The sequence below is a fragment of the Arachis duranensis genome, chromosome 6, assembly GCF_000817695.3.
Source record: "Arachis duranensis cultivar V14167 chromosome 6, aradu.V14167.gnm2.J7QH, whole genome shotgun sequence".
In the NCBI taxonomy this organism is placed as follows: domain Eukaryota; kingdom Viridiplantae; phylum Streptophyta; class Magnoliopsida; order Fabales; family Fabaceae; genus Arachis; species Arachis duranensis.
In genome coordinates, this window is record NC_029777.3 from 86,335,584 (window position 1) to 86,354,999 (window position 19,416).

Consider the following 19,416-nt stretch of genomic DNA (forward strand, 5'->3'; position numbering starts at 1 on the left):
TGAGAAAAATTTTTTTAGAGAATATGATTGTGCCCATGATGGTGCTAACAGTTTTGGTTCCATTTGGCAATATCACATTGATTGGAGCAATATTTTGAAAACTTGCAAAATCTTTTAAGTCAAAGTCACATGATCTATTACACTGGAATCAATGACCCATAGTGCAGATTTTGGAGTGATAATACTCATAATTCTCGCATTAAAATGTAATGCAATAGTTTTACCCACTACAACAAATAAGGCTTTTCGCAATGGTCAAAAACCGTTGCCGTAGATTAAAAAACCGTTCCCAAAACTTTAGGCAACGCTTTGGCAATGGTTTTTGAACTGTGGTATATGTGGTCGTTACCAATGCTCAAAGGCAAAGATAACAGAAAAACCCTTGCCACAGTTAGTGGCATAGACAACAGTTTTGACGGAAAATTTTAAACAACGGTTTTGATCCGTTACTCAATAAGCAACGGTTTAGAACTATTCCTATTAATATGACAACGGTTTAATACTGTAACTAAATAGGAAACGGTTTTAAACTGTTGTGGTTTTATTATTCACATAGCCAACGATTTTAAACCGTTACCGTTGGTGCCAGGTTTCGGCAATGATTTTAAAACCATTGCCAGTTTATAGTCATCTAGGACAGCGGTTTTAAAGCGTTACCGTTGATATCATTTTTCGGCAACGATTTTAATACCATTGCCATTTTATAGTCATCTAAGACAACGGTTTTAAAGTGTTACCATTGGAGTTGTATTTTGGCAACGGTTTTAACACCATTGTCTTTTGTAACTATTGACAATGATTTTTTTGTAATATATAATTTTTTTATTTACAATAGTTTTCTCGTGAATGAAATTAATATCAGTTTTTTTAATATTTAGTGTTAATAAATAATCTAAACTATTTAAATCAAGTTACTAAAGAAAAATAATTGAACATTTCCTATCAAATTTAACTTATAAAAATTGTTGTAAGATCCACAATATCGTCTAAGTTTGCAAAAAATATAATAACAAAAGAGAGTTGAAATAGCTAAGTAGCAAATAGTCATCATGTCCATAAGTTCATGACTTTTACTCTGTAACATTTGCTTTTAAAAATTTGACCTTAATCAAGTTCGATTTCCCCTTCAACATAGTTTTCCTGTAAACAAAAAAAATCAAATATAAAACTACACATCTTTAATACTAATAATGTTAAATAAAAATATTTGAGAGAGAGGACAAACATATATATCATAACATTCTTCTATTTAGATACACAAAACAATTGAATCAACATCATCATAATCAACCATTATTTAAGATATGATAACATACAGAAACTTTAACAACAAATAATACCTCTTCATGCGCATCATTGTTCGGATTGCCTAAAGTGCTTCCTAATTGAGCAGCTAACATGTCAAAGTCCACTCCAGAGCTTTTTTGTTGCAGCATCATCTTAACAAGTGATTTTAGTTCATCTACTTCTTTTTGCATCACATCAACCTTATTCTCTAATGTTGCTTTCTCAGTTGCATATTGCTGCTTAAGGGTGGTAATTTCTTCATTTTTCTTCAACAAAGTTGGTATGGTAACTCTTCCGTGACATCGCACTCTCCCTGCCTTCTCTTTCCCAAATATGGATTGGAAAGCTCTAATTGCTGATTTTTTAGACTTTTTATTCTCATCTTGCAAATGTGCCTATATTAATGTGAAGAAAAATAATAGTAATAAAATAAGAATAAATACACAATTGGACTAAAATAATAGAGATTAAGAATAATATCAAGATTCTTTAACTCAAGGCAAGCATAAAAGTAACCATAAGTGATGGACAAATTGCCAAGACACAAGAAATACATAACCTACTTAAACCAAATTAACTCCTAATACTTACAATAACATCCAGAGTGTCTTCATCCAATGATTTTTCCTTTGTGCTTTGGCGAGTCTCAACAAACATTTCTGCTTGAGTAGATGGTTCATTATTTTCCTTAAAAGCAGCATATAAGTCCAATTCAAATACATTTATATAGAGTTAAAAGGCACACCACACATACACATACAAATTCACAAAGAATTAAAAATTGTACCAATCTTGCACGTATTCTTGCAAAATTTATTGGTCCCTTTCGATGCCTAAATTTCTGTTGTGCCCTATTTTTCTTATTCTGTGCAAACATTTTCTACATAACAAGAGAGAAGTATTATCAACAAATCATCATACTTCACTCATATGTGTATATGATATAATTGCATGAACAATTACACTAAGTTTCACATGTCTTACCTTAGCTTTCTCAATTCTCCAATAAGCAATTAACTTGCGAAAATGACTCTCAGGTATGCTCTTAGGACAATTTTTCAGCATCTCATTAACACATTTGTATGGCAGAAAATTAGTTTGCTTTATTGTAGTCTTATACCTTCTCCATTTGTCATTGATATGAGCAAGGACCATCCTCTTTCCTTCAGTTGGAATAATGAATTTAGCCTATAAAACACAAATATTATTTGTTAGTAAGAATAAAATACATGTGTACATTTTCAGATACTTTCTAAAAGAAACAAGACTAAAGTTCTCACTTGAACATATTCCCAAATGGCTTCTTTATCTTTAATCCCCTTTCAATTTGTGTAAATTAATGGATAAAAATATGAATTCCTTGCCACTATGCCCAAAAGTTTGCTTAAGTTGTTTACAGCTTCATCAGTAGGACCAATTGCCTCTCCTTCAATATCTAGCGTAATTTCTTCTCTATCTTCCAACTGTCTTGCATGAATCTTCAAGCATTGTGTAGGTCCTCGTGTTTTTTTCACTGTTGTCTCTATACAAAGATACTAATTATATACCATCCTTCTTATTGATTTAATTTATAAGATATTTAATTGAAAAAAAAGAACAAATTAAAGTAACCTTTTGAGTTGAATTTGGTCACGAAACAAAACTAAAGTAACAAATTACCAAATTCAATTCACAAATTGGAATTCAATTAACACAAAATTTTAGAAATTTCGGCAGCATTCTGGCAGTAAATAAGACATTTCTAAATTTAAACAAACAACAAAATAACCCATATGAACTCACTAAAATCAAATCAGCACTAATTAGCACTAAAATCAAATGGCAGCAAGCAAAAATGGCAATCAGCAGCAATATAAAAATCAGCATAATAAGGCCATCATCATCATTGCTCAATCAAAACAAGGCATGAAATAAGCCATTAACAAGGATAAAACAGCACTCTACAATTTGAAACCGTTCATTCCAGGCATCAACAGCAACCAAAAAGTTCAACCTAAATCCACTACAAATCGGATATAACTTCCTAACCATCTATAATCCACTAAGCATGCATCACTAAACTGAGTAATTTAACAAAAAATGAACAAACTAATTAAACTAAGAAAATGTAAACAGGGAAAAAAATTGAGTACCTCAGAAGAAGCAGAAACAGAAAATGGCAAGGGGAGGGAGAACGGAGGCAGAGCAGTGTCGACCCAGAGGCGACTACTGGTGGCGCACGCTGGAAGATGAGCATAGAAACGGGGGAACAATGGCATTTTTGTTCTGGTTGCGAAGACAGGGGAGGGCAAAAATGGAAGAAGAAGAAAAGAGGAGAAAGGGAAAGAAGGAGGTGTTTTCTTCACTGTTGTCTCTATACAAAGATACTAATTATATACCATCCCTCTTATTGATTTAATTTATAAGATATTTAATTGAAAAAAAAGAACAAATTAAAGTAACCTTTTGAGTTGAATTTGGTCACGAAACAATACTAAAGTAACAAATTATCAAATTAAATTGACAAATTGGAAGTCAATTAACACACAAATTTTTAGAAATTTCGACAGCACTCTGGCAATAAATAGGATGTTTCTAAATTTAAACAAACAGCAAAATCAACCCATATGAACTCACTAAAATTAAATAAGCACTAATCAGGATCAATTTATATGAATTAAACGGCAGCAAGCGAAAATGGAAATCAGCAGCAATATAAAAATTAGCATAATAAAGCCATCGTCATCATTGCTCAATCAAAACAAGGCATGAAATCGGGCATTAACAAGGATAAAATAGCACTATACAATTTAAAACTGTTTATTCCAGGCATCAGCAGCAACCAAAAAGTTCAACCTAAATCCACTACAAATCAGATATAACTTCCTAACCACCTGTAATCCACTAAGCATGCATAACTAAACTGACTAATTTAACAAAAACTGCACAAACTAATTAAACTAAGAAAATGTAAACAGGAAAAAAATTGAGAACCTGCAACAAGTTTACCTTTCAAAGTATTGTCTATGTTCTCAGCCTCAGTTGGATTAATATAATCCTTGTCCTGCTCCTCTATAATATCTCTTTCATTCTCATCCAATACCATCAGGTTCATTGTTAAGTTTAATAAATGTATCAATCGGCATTGAAGCAAATTGACGTGTTTTTTCCTTCTTAGTTGGCCTTTCTTGCAAGCTGCCACACTCTTCAATATCATCTTCAATTGTGGGTCTCTTTTCTCTTCAAATCTTGACTCATTCTAGAATCTATTTCTGTAGCATTCTTGTGAGCCATAGTGGTAGATTTAGAAGGAAGTTCTTTTTCTTGTCTACATGTTGATCCTTGTGAGTGAGTCATACTTGCTTCCATCTGTACTTTATTTTTCTTCAAATTCTGCCCTTTTTCTTTTGCAACTTTTGGCTTCTCTACAAAATTCTGCTTATCATTTGCTTGGACACCATTTTTTCTTAACTTCTGCTCCCTTTTCCTATCACTAAGGGTTTTTATCCTCTTAAGTGGTGGTGATGGTTGATGTTGCTACTGACCAGAAGGCATCTTTTCTCGCTTAACTTCCATATTTTTGAAGAACTTTGCACGCAATTCAGCACTTGACTTTGATTCTATTGTATCATTTTCAACAACTTTTTGGCACAAGGAACAAAAGAATGAACCTAGATAAATTAAAGGGCCAGCTACTTGATTCTGCATTGTGCATTTTATAGCTACTTGCAACAAATAATGCAACATAAAATGAGCATCATGACTTTTGTAGCCTGACATCTTTTTCTCAGCAACATGAACACACCGAGAAATATTTGAGGCACTACCAGATGGCAATTTTACTGACTTCAAAATATCACAAAAAATGGTTTTTTCTTGATTTGTAAGGTTAAAACAAGCCTTAGCAAGTTTTGCTTTCTTGCCACCATCTATCTCCTTTGGTTGAAGTTTTTTTCTTATGCCCATATCTTTGAGATTGTAACGAGCATTTGCATGATCTTTGGACTTTCCTGGAATGTCTAATAAAGTTCTAAATATGTTATCACATATGTTTTTCTCGATGTGGATAACATCAAGACAATGGCGCAATGTATTTTGCTTCCAATATGGCAACTCAAAGAAGATGTACCTTTTCTTCCATGGACCATCAATTTTATTTTTTTGCTTCTTTCCAAATACATTGTCAAAATCTTTCAAATTTTCAAAAATTTGTTCCTCATCTAATAAAGCTGGTGAAGACCTCAATTCAACATCGCCATTGAAAGATCTTTTGTCCATCCTATATGGATGATCCATAGCAAAAAATTTATGGTGATCCATGTAGCACATCTTCCGGCAATGTTTTAAATAACAAGAGGAGGTGTCATAATTACAGTAAGGACATGCTAACTTTCCCTTTGTGCTCCAACCGGATAACATAGCATAAGCTGGAAAGTCACTTATGGTCCATAAAAGTGCTGCATGTAGTTGAAAAGTTTTATTCTTTAAAGCATTATATGTTTCCACTCTAACTTCCCATAAAACCTTCAACTCTTCAATTAATGGCACATAAATGCTTTTTCCAAGCGAACATGGTCCAGGGATGAGCAAGGACATCATGTCATACTCTGGTTTCATACAACACCATGGAGGAAGATTGTATGCGACCAAAACTACCGGTCATGTACTATGGGAGATGCTCATGGTTCTAAATGGATTAAGAATCAAATTTTGGAATGATATTGCAACCATATTCAATTCAATTTTTAGTAAGCCTAAAGAAGATAGAGTGATAACCAGAGAGTGAATGGAATGGATTATGGGCCATAGATATCTATGTCAATATTGAATCTTTGAGAGAATATAGAAATAAAAATAAGAATGAAAGTTTGGTAATTCAGGTGCAAAATGTAGATGCAAAAGGACCCTCCCTGAAGTGATAAGCATGTGCTACTATTTTCTTTGGCCTTCTCTCTTTTATGGTGGCAGACATAAACACTCAACAAATAGAAAGTGCCAAATAGCTGTTGTTACTGCTACAAATCATGACTTGAGAAACTTGGCTTCCCTTTGGAACCAACTTTGTAGGAAAATATAATGTAAAGAAATCAATCAAGTTTAGCAACACAGAAATCCATAACACAATGCACTAACAAAACGTGTTCATCTTCAAATAGACAGCATCATTATATGTTTCTTCTACTACACTCTATCCCCAAGAAAAAATCTAAAATAATTAGTACAATGATGAGTTTTGCTAACTAGAACTCAAATTAATGAACAATGCACAAACAGTTTTTGAACAATATAAATTTGAACAATGCACAAACGGCCAAACACAAATTTTCCCTTCTAGCTAATTAGCCAAATAAAGCCTCAAAACAGTTTTGAACAATGCACAAATATCACCACTTTCCTTTCTTCTTCTTAAATCCAACAAAAATACCCAATAGCTAAAGCCCTAACTAAGCAATAGAAAATCACAGAAGAACACTTACCACAGATGACAACCCACAAACGGCCGATGTAGTGAAGCAGCAGCAGCAAAGCAGAAGCAGCGAAGCACGACCCAGTGAAGCAGAAGTAGCAAAGCACAACAAGGGAGAAGCAGCGAAGCAGAAGCAGAACAGGGGAGACGCAAGGACGCCGCAGAGGACGGAGAAGCACTGAAACCACAGAGATGGGAGAAGTAGCGATGCCGCGGAGAGGAGAGACTCAGCGACGCCAGAAAAGAGGAGGCAGTGATGATTTCGGGAAGGACGCAGCGACGATGATGGTGCGACGATGGTGAGTTGCGATTTAGGAATTCTGGTGACATGCGATGATGGTGCGATTTCCGGCTTCCTGGTGAGCTGCGGTTCGACGACGTCGCGTGGGTTAGGGTTGACGCTACGGTGGAGGGAGGAAGAGCTTCTTCGCGGTTTCGAAGAGAAGAGGAAGAGTCTGATGATTAAGGGCTTTCTTTCTTATTTACTGTTCTTATTTGTGAGAAAGAATTAATAAACAATAGGTATATAATATATTTATTCTAAAATTATTTTAATTTTATTTTTTCATATTAATATTTATTNTTTAATTATATTTTTTTAAATAATATTTGTTATTTATTTATAACAATAGTTTTTGAGTATTTTATAAATTCAATATTTATAGAAAAAATGGTTTAAATTTATATAATTATCTGAAATTATTTTTATTGGTATTGTTTAATTTGTATAATTATTTAAATAATATTAGATAATGGTTGTTTCATAAACAATTATTGTAATGGTTGTAAAACCGTTTTTTAAAATAGCCAAAGAGAACAGTTTTATTTTGTTACTATAGCGTAATGAAAAAATGAACTTCAACAACAACACTGTAAAAACCGTTGTCTAAGACCATCTAATAGAACGGTTTTAAAGTGTAGCATTTCGGCAACGGTTTTAATGCGTTTCTTTTGTAAAATTCTTTAAACAACAAAAAAATCGTTGCTTAAAAATAAATCATGGTAACGGTTATGAAACCATTCTTAAAAATAGTCAAAGAGAACGATCTTAATTTGTTGCTATAAAATAATGAAAAATTGAATTCAACAGTAACACTACAAAAAATCGTTGTCTAAAACTATCTAAGAGAACGGTTTTAAGGCGTTGCAAAATTTGGCGTTGCTAAAGGCCATATTTGTTGTAGTGACCTGGAGTGGAAGTCTGAATGGAATTAGTCAAAATTTGATTTGCATTATGAGGTTGTTGCTGCACACTTTTGTCTTTGATCAACTCTAACAAGGCAAATCTTTGCTCTGGAGGAACCGAAATCTTGATATTCTAGTGTTCTCTTGGAGACAATTGAGCTGGGATTGTTTGTCACTAAGTATATCATCATGCCTTTCAGTGATCATGTGATTGATAGTGGGGTTATGTTGCTCCCATTGATAGAAGTGGGAGGAGTATCCATGCTTCTTATAGCATACATCTTCTGTGTGGCCTTGCTTGTTACAATGAGAGCAAGTCAATGTAGTTCCACGACCTCTATAATCGGAGGATCTGTTTAGCATGTTTGTCATTTTGAGAAATCAATGAATCACAAAATAATAAGGATTCAGATCTTCTTTCTTTCAACTTGTTGATCGAAACAGCTATGTTCGCCAAGAAAGAATCTTGCGAAATAGCCTCTCATCAAACTCTATTGGATGAGTTTAAAGGAAGAGGTAAGAATGGGAAAAGAAAATGTCGAAACAAAAATTAGAGATAGAAAGAAAATGGCAAAATTGGATTAGATATTAATTCATAACTTTTTTTTTTTTAATTTGATTCACAACTTGCTTGCTCTCCACGCTCACCACACCATGAAGAAAATCTCATGCCCTAAGCTGTTTAAGCTGTGATGTTGATGGTTTGATGAACCAGAAGGGATTAAGAGATGGAGAAAAAATAAGTTCTTCTCATTGTTGAAGAGAATGAAAAATCCCCTTAGAAAATATTTGTTGAGTCATTACACCTTATATAGTATGTACTCTTTATGTATTCTCACTAAAAAATAATTATAATGGTAAGCCTATTATTGATAAAGAAATAATCTAGGTAACAGAATCATTAAAAATCCTATCTTTGTGATCCTAATAAGTAGCCCACAAAGAAGCCAAAAAAACAAAGACATTACCATTATTGAGACCTCGTTTAAACCAAATATGCAAATCTTGGGTGTGATAACAATTGACATCTATGAATCCCATAAGCCCCCATCGTCAGTCGAATGGGGAGCTTCACTGGTGAGAGACGGAGAGGGCTGAAAAAGAAAGGGTGGTGCCGTGCGTGAGGGGAGGAGGGTGCGACTGCGAGTGAGGGAGCGGGAGAGAAGACAAGGTCAGCGAGGGAACTGGGGAGTGGGGACTGAGGGAGTGAGGCTCAATGGTGGCTGAGGGAGCTTGAGGGCTGAGGCTGAACGATTAGCCTTTGTTTGGATGAGATGATTTTGGAAAGAAAGAAAATGGGAGAGAAGAAAAGGGACGGAAAATTTGATTTTCCTTTGTTTGGATCAGGAAGGAAAATGAACGGAAAATAAAAAAGTATGTCTGGGCCTATTTAAAAGTTTTCACCTCATAGTTGGGCAGAAAACTGAGATAGGAGAGAAAATATTAGTAAAAAGACATAATTACCCTTTCAATTGCGGAAACTACAATCCCTAACTTCAATCTTTCCGGAAGAAGAGAACACCTATCGTTTGTCTTAACCTGTTTGGCTTTCTTCTTCAGCACTGCCAGCGTAGCTTTCCATCTGCGTCCATGTTGCTACAGCAGTTTCGTCATCCTCAACAGAAAGGTGAGTTCTTTTTTCAGTTGTAATAGGTTGTTTCAAAAAGAAATGGAAAAAAATCATTTTAGCATATAGATTATATTCCTTTTTTGTTTTTCAACTGAAATGTTATGATTTTACATTTCATAGATGCCGTTTATTTTTGTAGTGGAAAAAGAACCCATAGATTGTACTCCTCTTTTGTTTTTTAACTGAAATGTTCTGATTTTACATTTTATGGATGCCAAGAACCCATAGATTGTATTCCTCTTTTGGTTTTTAACTGAAATGTTCTGATTTTACATTTCATGGATGCTGTTTATTTTTGTAGTGGAAAAAGAACCCATACATTGTACTCCTCTTTTGTTTTTCAACTGAAATGTTCTGATTTTACATTTCATGGATGCCAAGAACCCATAGATTGTATTCCTCTTTTGGTTTTCATTGAAATGTTCTGATTTTACATTTCATGGATGCCGTTTATTTTTGTAGTAGAAAAAGAACCCATTCTTCATTGTCTGTTCTTAAATACCTCATTCGTTCTAACTCAAAAATCCAACGATATATGACTCAGTTCACGTTTGATCTTAGAAATGACTAATTTTTAACTCATCTGGTATTTGAAATGGTTTGCCCTGGTTTTCATATCATCAGATTTTTTCTCAAACTTTATTACATTATGCCCTTTTTTCATGGGGTGGTCCAAATATGAAGAAAAGAATTCAGGCAAGTGACCATAAAATTTAGTTACCTTATTATTATTATTGAGACTATGAAAAGTGTGTGTGAGAAACAAGTAAAAAATGCCAAAAACTTACCTCTTAAGTCTTCATCAATGATCAATTATACACTAGATAATGAGGCACTTGTATTTAGGAAAATTTACTAAAAAATAAAAAAAAATTATACATTGTGATTTGTGAAAACAACATATTAGAAAATAGAGAGTATAAAAAAGATTAAGCTCCTAATGCATATAATGTAATTCTAAATCAATCTACTAATTAAACTTGGAGCTTTGACCAATTAAATCATTCAATTAATTTGAGCATGCATTTTAAACACATTTCTTTGTAGATTAGCACGAAGCAATTTTTTGAAGACACATGCCAGCTTTTCTTTCTCTTTTTTACTTTCTTTTCATGTAAATATCATCAACATTAGCTATCAGATATATCATTCATAAAGGGAGAGATTTCACAACCTCTTCTTTAGTTCATGCATCATTTGCTTAATTCACTAGGTACTTGCTTTATAGATGATTCTTTTTGTAGAATTAAAAAATTTTTGAAAAAACTCTCATTGCATATCTTTAGAAAATTAACATGAATCGAAATTAAATTAATTTAATCAAAGATTGGTAGTGGGTAAACCACGATAATTACAATTATTTTAGATATTAGATATTAAATTGGATATATCATAAAAATCAACTCCTTATAATTTGTCTATTTATTATATATGCCATAAGAAGAATCTCTATCTTAATAATTCAAAAAACTTTAAGACATAAAAGCGTATAATATTTTTAATATAGAGAAAGCAATTACAGAGTGTATAGAATATGTACATATGCTTATCAGTTATCATAATATTTTTACATGTTTGATTTCTTAATTTTTTTGTTAATTTTTTTCTTTTTTTTTCATTGATTTAATTTGTTTATTATATGCTTAAATTACAACCAACGGTAAGGTGAACTGAATCAATGTTATGAGTATAGTTTACTCAAAAGTCCATCACTTATTAAGTAGATCCACCTATTTAGATTTTATTTATAGGTGTTGTGATGCATGCACTTAATTATTACAATCATTAATGGGACAACTTATTCCTTTTTTTTTAGTTTCTTTTTTTTTAGTATAGAAATGAATAAACAGTCATAAAAATAGGAACATATTATCAATTATTACTGTGGAATAATTTCCTTTTTTGGTCTCATCCAATTTTTACTCGCAACTTATGTTTTTATGTTTTTTTCATTGGATTTTGGTGTTAAACCAAGATATTTATTAATATATCATGTCATTTACAGTTTATTTTTATTGTTTATGGCAGCCAGTTTTGAAATCAAGTTTGACATTTAGGAGCTGAAAATAAGTGCTTCATATCAAGGTATTTTCGTGTTTATAACATGACACCATAGTGTTATATAAAATTTTATTTTCAATTATTTTTTATATTTCGATAAATGAATTGTTAAAATGTAATAACATATGTGACTTTCTAGTTACTTTCTTTATTGATATCTCCACCCTAAACCTTATATTTTCATAGATGGATAATGAAAATATCGAAGATGCGAATCTCGAAAATAGAACAAATGTCATATATGATTCAGAATTTCAAGTAGGTCAAATCACTTTTACTGACCTATATCATCCTGAACCAATACAAATACCAACTCGTGTCAGGGAAGAGTTAGAAAATAGACAACATATCTGTGTCACATCTCTTTCTTGTGTTGCAGTGCATCAGTTGTATCTTTTGGAATTAATATCACAACATAGGCCTAGGCAAATTAATGACGACAACTTAGAAAGAGAACTTAGGCGTACTCAATTAATGACACAGTTACTGGAGTCTGAAAAGTGCCGAGATGTCATACGTATGGGCCCTGAAGCATTTAGGCAGTTGTGTCAGAAATTAAGAGGAACTGGTAGAGTAAAAGATTCAACTCGTTCTACGGTTGAAGAGCAAGTCACTAAATTCCTACATATTATAAGGCATAATGTGAAAACTAGAACCATGTCTTTCTTCTTCCACCGGTCAGGAGAGACAATTAATCGTCACTTTCACAATGTCTTACATGCTATTCTATCATTAGAGGGAGACTTCTTCAGGCAACCATCTGGTGAGGAAGTTCCTTATGAAATACTTAATAATAGTCAATTCTATCCGTTTTTTAAGGTACTAACTCTTTTGATTTACTTACTCACATTTATATAATTGTCAATGAAATAATTATAATACTGTTATGTTAATAAGTCAATATACTTTCCCAAAAAAGGATTGCATTGGAGCCATAGATGGAACTCATAGTCGTGTGAAGGTACCAAGGGTGGACGCCCCTCATTTTCGCGGACGAAAAGATCACCCAACACAAAATGTTTTAGCGGCCTGTGGTTTTGATATGAAATTCACTTATGTGTTGTCCGGTTGGGAAGGAACTGCCTCTGACTCAAGAATATTGAAAGATGCTTTAAGTAGGGAATATCCACTTCGAATTCCCGAAGGTCTGTGCTTATATAATTTACGAAATCAGCTATATAAAGTTAAATTTATAGTCATAGTGTGTTATACTTTAATTTTTGTATGCAACTGTTGTAGGAAAATTTTATCTAGGCGATGCTGGATTCATGCTGAAGCCTGGGATACTTACACCATATAGAGGTGTTCAGTATCACCTGAAAGAGTATTCACTACGTGAGCCACAAAATCCTAAAGAACTATTCAACCACCGGCATTCTTCATAAAGAAATGTAATTGAAAGATGTTTTGGAGTTCTAAAGAAAAGATTCCCAATTATAGCTGGCGACACTGAACCATATTATTCATTTGAAACTATGAGAGATATTTTTTTGGCATGTTGTATACTGCATAACTTTTTGATGGGTGTTGATGTTGATCAATCTATAATTGATGAGGTTGATAGAGAATTGCTACAAGAACGCAATATAGATAGATCACAACCAATTCAACAACGTGATGAGGAATATAGGCATGCAGCATTATTACGAGATAACATTGCGGTTGAAATGTGGAATGTGTATCAAACATTATGAGTGATTATACATTTAATATATTTGAATATGTATATATATGTGTAGTTTATTGTCAAAGTTGTTTATTGGATTTTTTAAGAAAATGTTATAGGTTAAATAATGCCAAATAAAGGAAATAAAACAGAAGCAACTCAACCTTCTAAAGACAACTTAAGATGGTCTGATGAGATGGATGAAGCTCTGTTAAATGCGTTAGCAGAAAAAGCATTGAAAGGTAATAGACACGATGGCTCGTGGACAACTGAAGTATATGCCAATGTTGTGAAAACTTTGAGTATAGCTATAGGTCCACACATAACGAAGAACCACATCAAGAATAGAATGAAGACACTGAAAGATCATTTTGCTGAAGCGTATGACTTATTTCATCACTTAAGTGGATTTGCATGGAATCCTGTAACTAGAAAGTTTGAAGCTGAAGAAGAAGTGTGGCAAGACTTTATTAAGGTATCTTATACTTTTTTATTACTTATATCAGTGATGAAGTGAGTCACAAAACAATTTTAACATTTTTTTATGTAGGAGAAACCTCAAGCAGAAAAATGGAAAAAAATACAAATTAAGCATTATGATATTTTGAAGGAGTTGTTCGGAGCTGATAGAGCTACTGGTAAAAGGGCTGCTACTTCACGAGAAAGGATTCAACAACTTGATAGAGATCCCATTGACTTGAATGACTCTTTTGAAAATGTTGGATTTTCTGACATAGATGTGAATACGGGACATGATATCCCAACATTTTCTGTTACTTTAGATTCACCAGGTGCTCCTCATGGTCAGCCAAATCAAGTAGGAAGGAATTCAACTTCGAGAGGTACAAAGCGTAAGTCTCCTATGAATGATTTTTTGGAGGCACAGTATGAGAAAGTTGCTTTGGGAATTACTACCATAGCCGATGCTGTAAAAGAGGGTAGTTATCTGTCTAGCAAGCTACATGACGTGGCTCAAAGGCAGGTTGAATCAGTTGAGAGACAAGCTTCTGTAGCTGAGAGGCAAGTTTCAATCGCCGAAAAACAAATCTCATTAATTGAAAGACAAGTCGCGATTGCTGAAAAAGGATTAGCTATTATGCAACAAAGTAGGCCTCGAATTTACAGTGAATCAGATGTATGGGATATGTTGACTGAATTGGGTCTAGTAGGTTCATTTCGGATGCAATGTTATCAGTTTTTATGTGAAAATGAGCAAAAAAAACGCCAAGTTTTTGGGATCCCACCTGAAATGTGACTGGATGCACTTTTTCATTTCATGACTGCTGCTGGTGTTCGCTTAGGAGATATGGTACTTCCAGAAAACATTCACCATTACAGGTAAAATTTTTATATGCGCTTAATCTCTGGTTAATTTGAGGTTATTGCATTTAACAATTGATTATGTGTTTTTTATTGTCGTAAAGTATGACTATATCTTCATATATTTGAACAAGAGATCATTTTCTGTTTTATTTATATTAACACATGGTTGGAAATCACTTTTTGCTGATACTTTGAGATTGATTGGTTGTTTGAATAGAAAGATATCAATAAAACAAATTATCATAATCAACTCTGATCTTTGTGTTAATTTGCCTTTGTTGTATATGCTCGTGCAAAAATCCTAAAACTTGAAAATGTTTGGGACCAATGAGTACAGAGGACAACTAGAAATTCATCATGTGTTAATATCTTTAACTCGGAAAAACTTTAGTTTTTTGAAGTAGATGGGTACAGATGACTCAAGCTATGTACAATTGATTTTTTGGACGTAGACCTATGTTGATTACTCTGACCATGAAGAATGACCCTTTTGAAAAGTGTTGTGTGGTGATAAAATGGTACTATTTTAGAGTCTTGGTCGTTGTTACGTTTTTTGCGTTTTGTTATATGTTTATAGAAAGTGTATATGGTTTTTTGTCACACGTAGTAAGAAAGAAATGCTAGTCACTTTTGATAATATTTTATTTTGTAAATATAATTTAGTGAAACTTTTTCTTAAATATGATTAAGGAGATTAATGATGTAGAGTATGAGTAGTTTTTATTATTCTTTTAAAAAATTATTTATTTATATGTATTTAAAAAGAATGATACTAATTTTTATTTATGACATTCAACGACAACAGAAAAGGATAAATTCAAAAAAATATTATTGTTAATAAAGATAACACTTTAAAATTCTTAAATGTAATTGGGATCACTTTTTTATTTTAGAAATAATTTAAATACATTGGTATATTATAATTTATATATAATATAAGGAAGGGTATTTATGTAATTTCACTTGTTTATGATTTTCTCTTTTCCTACTTTTCCTTTCATCCAAATAAAAGAAAAATTTCCTCCCATTTTCTTTCCATCTATTTTCTCTTCATCCAAACAACATAAAAAAAGTTAACTTTTCCTTTCATTTTCTTTCCTTCTATTTTCTTTCCTCCCATTTTCTTTCCTCTCATTTTTCATCATCCATCCAAACAAAGTGTTAGGGTTGAGGCTGAATTGAATAGTGAATGCGATTGCATGGAGTGGGTGCCCTAATTTTGTATGATGACTGGGCCGGGTCTGAGTGACCCGAGTTATGGTCCGGTCTCAGTTTCAATCCTCTTTCAGGTTTCATTTCTTTTTCTTTGGTCAGTTTCGAATCACTTCGAATCCGGATCTTCCTCTTTCAAAATATTTTAAATTTGGACTAGACTGGATCGTGTACACTCCTAAAAAAAATAAGTGAAGTCATATTTTATTACACCAAGCACATAAACCATGATTAAGCAGGCAGAACATTTTGTTGAGGAGAATAATAAAGAAAGAAAAGCAACAAAAAAAAATTAAAACCCCTAAACATACTTAGTTAGAATGGGTATATTACCAGAAAAAAATTATGAATGCTCATTCTTTTCTGTGTTGGATGTTCCTTTATAGATTGCGATACTTAGATTTTTTCTCTTCATGATTTTTATTTAAAAATTAAGCTATTTATATTATAGATTTTGAGGTGCCTCTCAGGGGTTATGGATTTTTTTCTATTAATTAATTATTTTTTCCTATAGTGTGTTATTTTTTTTTGAGATATGTGAGGTAAACTTATTTTTGTTATAGATATAAGTATAACGTGTAACTCTGGATTATGGATGTGTTTTTGGCAATAGACTAGATGGTTCTTTTTAATATAATTTAGATATTTTTTTCTAATGACATGGATGTTTTTCATGAAAGTTGTTAGATGTTTTTTTATCAATCATTTTTTTTAGATTTCGATGTTAAATGGTATAAATATTAAATGTTATATCTTACTTTTCACCTATTATTGTTTATTACCACAATAAGTTAGTTCACCTCACGGGAGATGCTTCTTGCATTAAGAGGTTTGATGTTTGTGTTAAATATTTAACTGAAAATTGGTGAAATACCGACACATAACGTAACATACATTACGAGCGTAATATACTTGTTGTTTTAAAGTAAATATTTGAAATTGAAAAATAAACAAGATCAAATAACATGTTGATCCCTACGTACATAATACTAAAAAATTTCAAGTGAGTTTAAAGGAGACATGAATTCACCATGTGGAAGGGTGTAATATGAAATTTTATTTAAGTGAGTAGCAGTAGCAGGTATAACACTCTATGGAGGACTCAAGCCTCAATGTACAATATAACAAGAACAAAATCAGTATAATAAAGAAGAGAAGAAAATTTGTGAAGGAACGGCATTAGAGACAATCCACGTTCCTCATCCAAGGACCTGTGTAGAATTTTGGAATGTGAGATCAGAGAAGAATTTCCATGACAGCAAGAAGGGAAGAGAAGGAGAGAGAATAGAAAGGCTAGAGAAAATAATAGAAAGGAGTGAGAATTACCACATCATGCTAACGAACGTATTCCTCTAACCGCCTATTAGTAGTTCTCAATCTTGCACTTCTTCTTGGGCCTTGATTTACCCCTATGCTTGCCATCTATCCTTGGCTTGTAACTAATTCCTCCTCCAACATATCTGGCTCTAAGGCATGATTGTTATTACTATTTTTTGCATAGGTAGCCTGGTTAACCTCAGCGTGCTCTGGCTTCTTCCTATTCGTTACATTACCCTGCTCATCAACAACAACCTTGTCCTCAAGGTTGAAATCAGGATAAGTATGGCGCAGATCATCAGCACTCTCCCACGACATGTCGGCACTCGTCCCCTGACCCCATTTGACCCGCAGTTGAAGAATCTCTTTACCATCTTTGATGATTGTTCTCGTACCCAGAATCTCTTGCGGTTCCAATAAAGGTCCCAACTCTGTTTTGCATAGAGGAAGGGAAAGATAATGGTCAACCTTCTCACCCTTAAACTTCTTTAAAGCTGATATGTGAAAAACATTATGAATCTTGGCTTCAGGAGGCAGTGCCAATTTATAAGCCACGGCACTAAGCTTACGACAGATCTTAAATGGCCCGAAATAGCGCATTGTCAATTTTTTATGCTTCCTCAAAGTAACTGAATGCTGTCTATGAGGTTGAAGCTTCACCAACACGAAATCACCCTCCTCAAATTCAACCAAACGTCGCTGCTTGTCTACAAAGTGTTTCATGAATTGTTGGGAGCGAGCCATGTTACGCTTTAGCTGCTCTAATATCTGATCCCGTGCTAGCAGCATGTCCTGAAGAGACGGTTCATCATCTGAGCAGAATTCATACTTCACCAAGAACGGTGGTTCCCTACCATATAGGGCCTTAAAAGGAGACATCTTAATACTCTGGTACCATGAAGTGTTATACCACAGCTGCACCCATGGAAGCATCTCGAGCCACTTCTTAGGAGCATCAAAGCAGAAGCAATGGAGATACATTTCCAGAGTCTTATTCAGCACTTCACTCTGACCGTCCGTTTTGAGGGTGGTAGGCAGAACTCATAGCCAACATAGTGCCCTGCAACTCAAAAAGCTGCTGCCAGAATTTTCTTACAAAAACCTTATCCCTATCCGATGCAATTGATTTAGGAAATCCATGAAGCTTCACAACATGCTTAACAAAAGCCTCAGCAACACTCTTGCTACTAAAGTCGGGCTTGAGTGGAATGAAATGAGCAAATTTGGTGAGACGATCAATAACAACCAAGATCACCGAAAAGTCCTTAACCGGTGGCAAGGCCACAATGAAATCCATGCATATGTCCTCCCAAACTTGAGAGGGAATTGGAAGAGGTTGCAGCAACCCAGCGGGTAACTTGGATTCTATCTTTGCCTTTTGACAAGTGCCACAAGAGAGCACATAGCCCCTTATTTGTCGCTGCATATTCGGCCAGTAAAAAGTAGAACAAATGCGCTCCACGGTCTTGGCAATACCCGCATGATCGCCTATAGCGCTATCATGGTATTCCTTCATGATGAGGTCAATGAGTTTGCTATTTTGGGGTACCACTACTCTGTCCCGCTAGAGCAAGATGCTATTGCAATATGAATAATTCTTATCAGCTACCATGTTATGATGGCACTGAAGGATAATATCTTGAAGGAATGTATCCTTATCAATCTCTTCCTTTAGAATATGTAGCCATTCAGATTTTGGAGTGACCACGCCGCAAAGAACGAACGTGATAATGCATCGGCCGCAAGATTCTCCTTACCCAGCTTATATTGTATCTCAAAGTCGTACCCCAAAAGCTTATGCAGCCACTTATGTTGTTCTAGGGTGTGCAAATTCTGTTCCAAGAAGGTCTTTAAGCTCTGGTGGTCAGTACGTCTGATGAACCTCTTACCCAGCAAATAATGGCGGAACTTGGCAACTGTCTCCGTAATCGCGTATAATTCACAGATGTAAGCAGACTGCTGCTGCATAGAAGGAGATAATTTTTTTTGAAAAGTAAGCAATAGGGTGCTTCTCTTGAGCCAATACAGCCCCAATGCCCAACCCTGAAGCATCTGTCTCTAACTCAAAAGGCAACTCAAAATCAGGAAGAGCCAAAATAGGACATGAAGAAATGGCCATCTTGAGTTGAAGAAAGGCAGATTCAGCCTCATCTTTCCAGTCGAATGCATCCTTCTTGAGTAGATCGGTCAGCGGGGCAGCAATTGTGGCATAACCTTTGATGAAGCATCGATAATAACCCGACAAGCCTAAAAAATCCCACAGCTGCTTGAGGTTTTGAGGTTGTTTCC

The 19,416-nt window shown here is 34.0% G+C and overlaps 2 protein-coding genes across 2 annotated transcripts; one reads left to right on the forward strand and one right to left on the reverse strand.

The window, feature by feature from the left end:
• Nucleotides 1-1,104: 1,104 nt before the first annotated feature.
• Nucleotides 1,105-2,442, reverse strand: LOC107494433 (uncharacterized). Its single transcript, XM_016115470.3, has 5 exons — nt 2,272-2,442; nt 2,075-2,167; nt 1,879-1,974; nt 1,341-1,682; nt 1,105-1,140 (listed from the first exon to the last, which is right to left on the reverse strand). The coding sequence occupies exons 1-5, from the start codon at nt 2,440-2,442 to the stop codon at nt 1,105-1,107; spliced, it is 738 nt and encodes a 245-aa protein (XP_015970956.1).
• A 9,353-nt stretch (nt 2,443-11,795) lies between these two features.
• Nucleotides 11,796-13,303, forward strand: LOC110273032 (uncharacterized). Its single transcript, XM_021125867.1, has 4 exons — nt 11,796-12,428; nt 12,529-12,754; nt 12,849-12,944; nt 13,050-13,303. The coding sequence occupies exons 1-4, from the start codon at nt 11,796-11,798 to the stop codon at nt 13,301-13,303; spliced, it is 1,209 nt and encodes a 402-aa protein (XP_020981526.1).
• The last annotated feature ends 6,113 nt before the right edge of the window (nt 13,304-19,416 follow it).

Coding starts and splice junctions, on each gene's coding strand:
- LOC107494433 (XM_016115470.3), bottom strand. CDS start 2,442: ATGGTCCTTGCTCATATCAATGACAAATGGAGAAGGTATAAGACTACA. Junction 1,975..2,074: donor CAAGAATACGTGCAAGATTG/GTACAATTTTTA, acceptor GCTGCTTTTAAG/GAAAATAATGAACCATCTAC. Junction 1,683..1,878: donor AAGACACTCTGGATGTTATT/GTAAGTATTAGG, acceptor ACATTAATATAG/GCACATTTGCAAGATGAGAA.
- LOC110273032 (XM_021125867.1), top strand. CDS start 11,796: ATGGATAATGAAAATATCGAAGATGCGAATCTCGAAAATAGAACAAAT. Junction 12,755..12,848: donor TCCACTTCGAATTCCCGAAG/GTCTGTGCTTAT, acceptor CAACTGTTGTAG/GAAAATTTTATCTAGGCGAT. Junction 12,945..13,049: donor CCTGAAAGAGTATTCACTAC/GTGAGCCACAAA, acceptor TCCCAATTATAG/CTGGCGACACTGAACCATAT.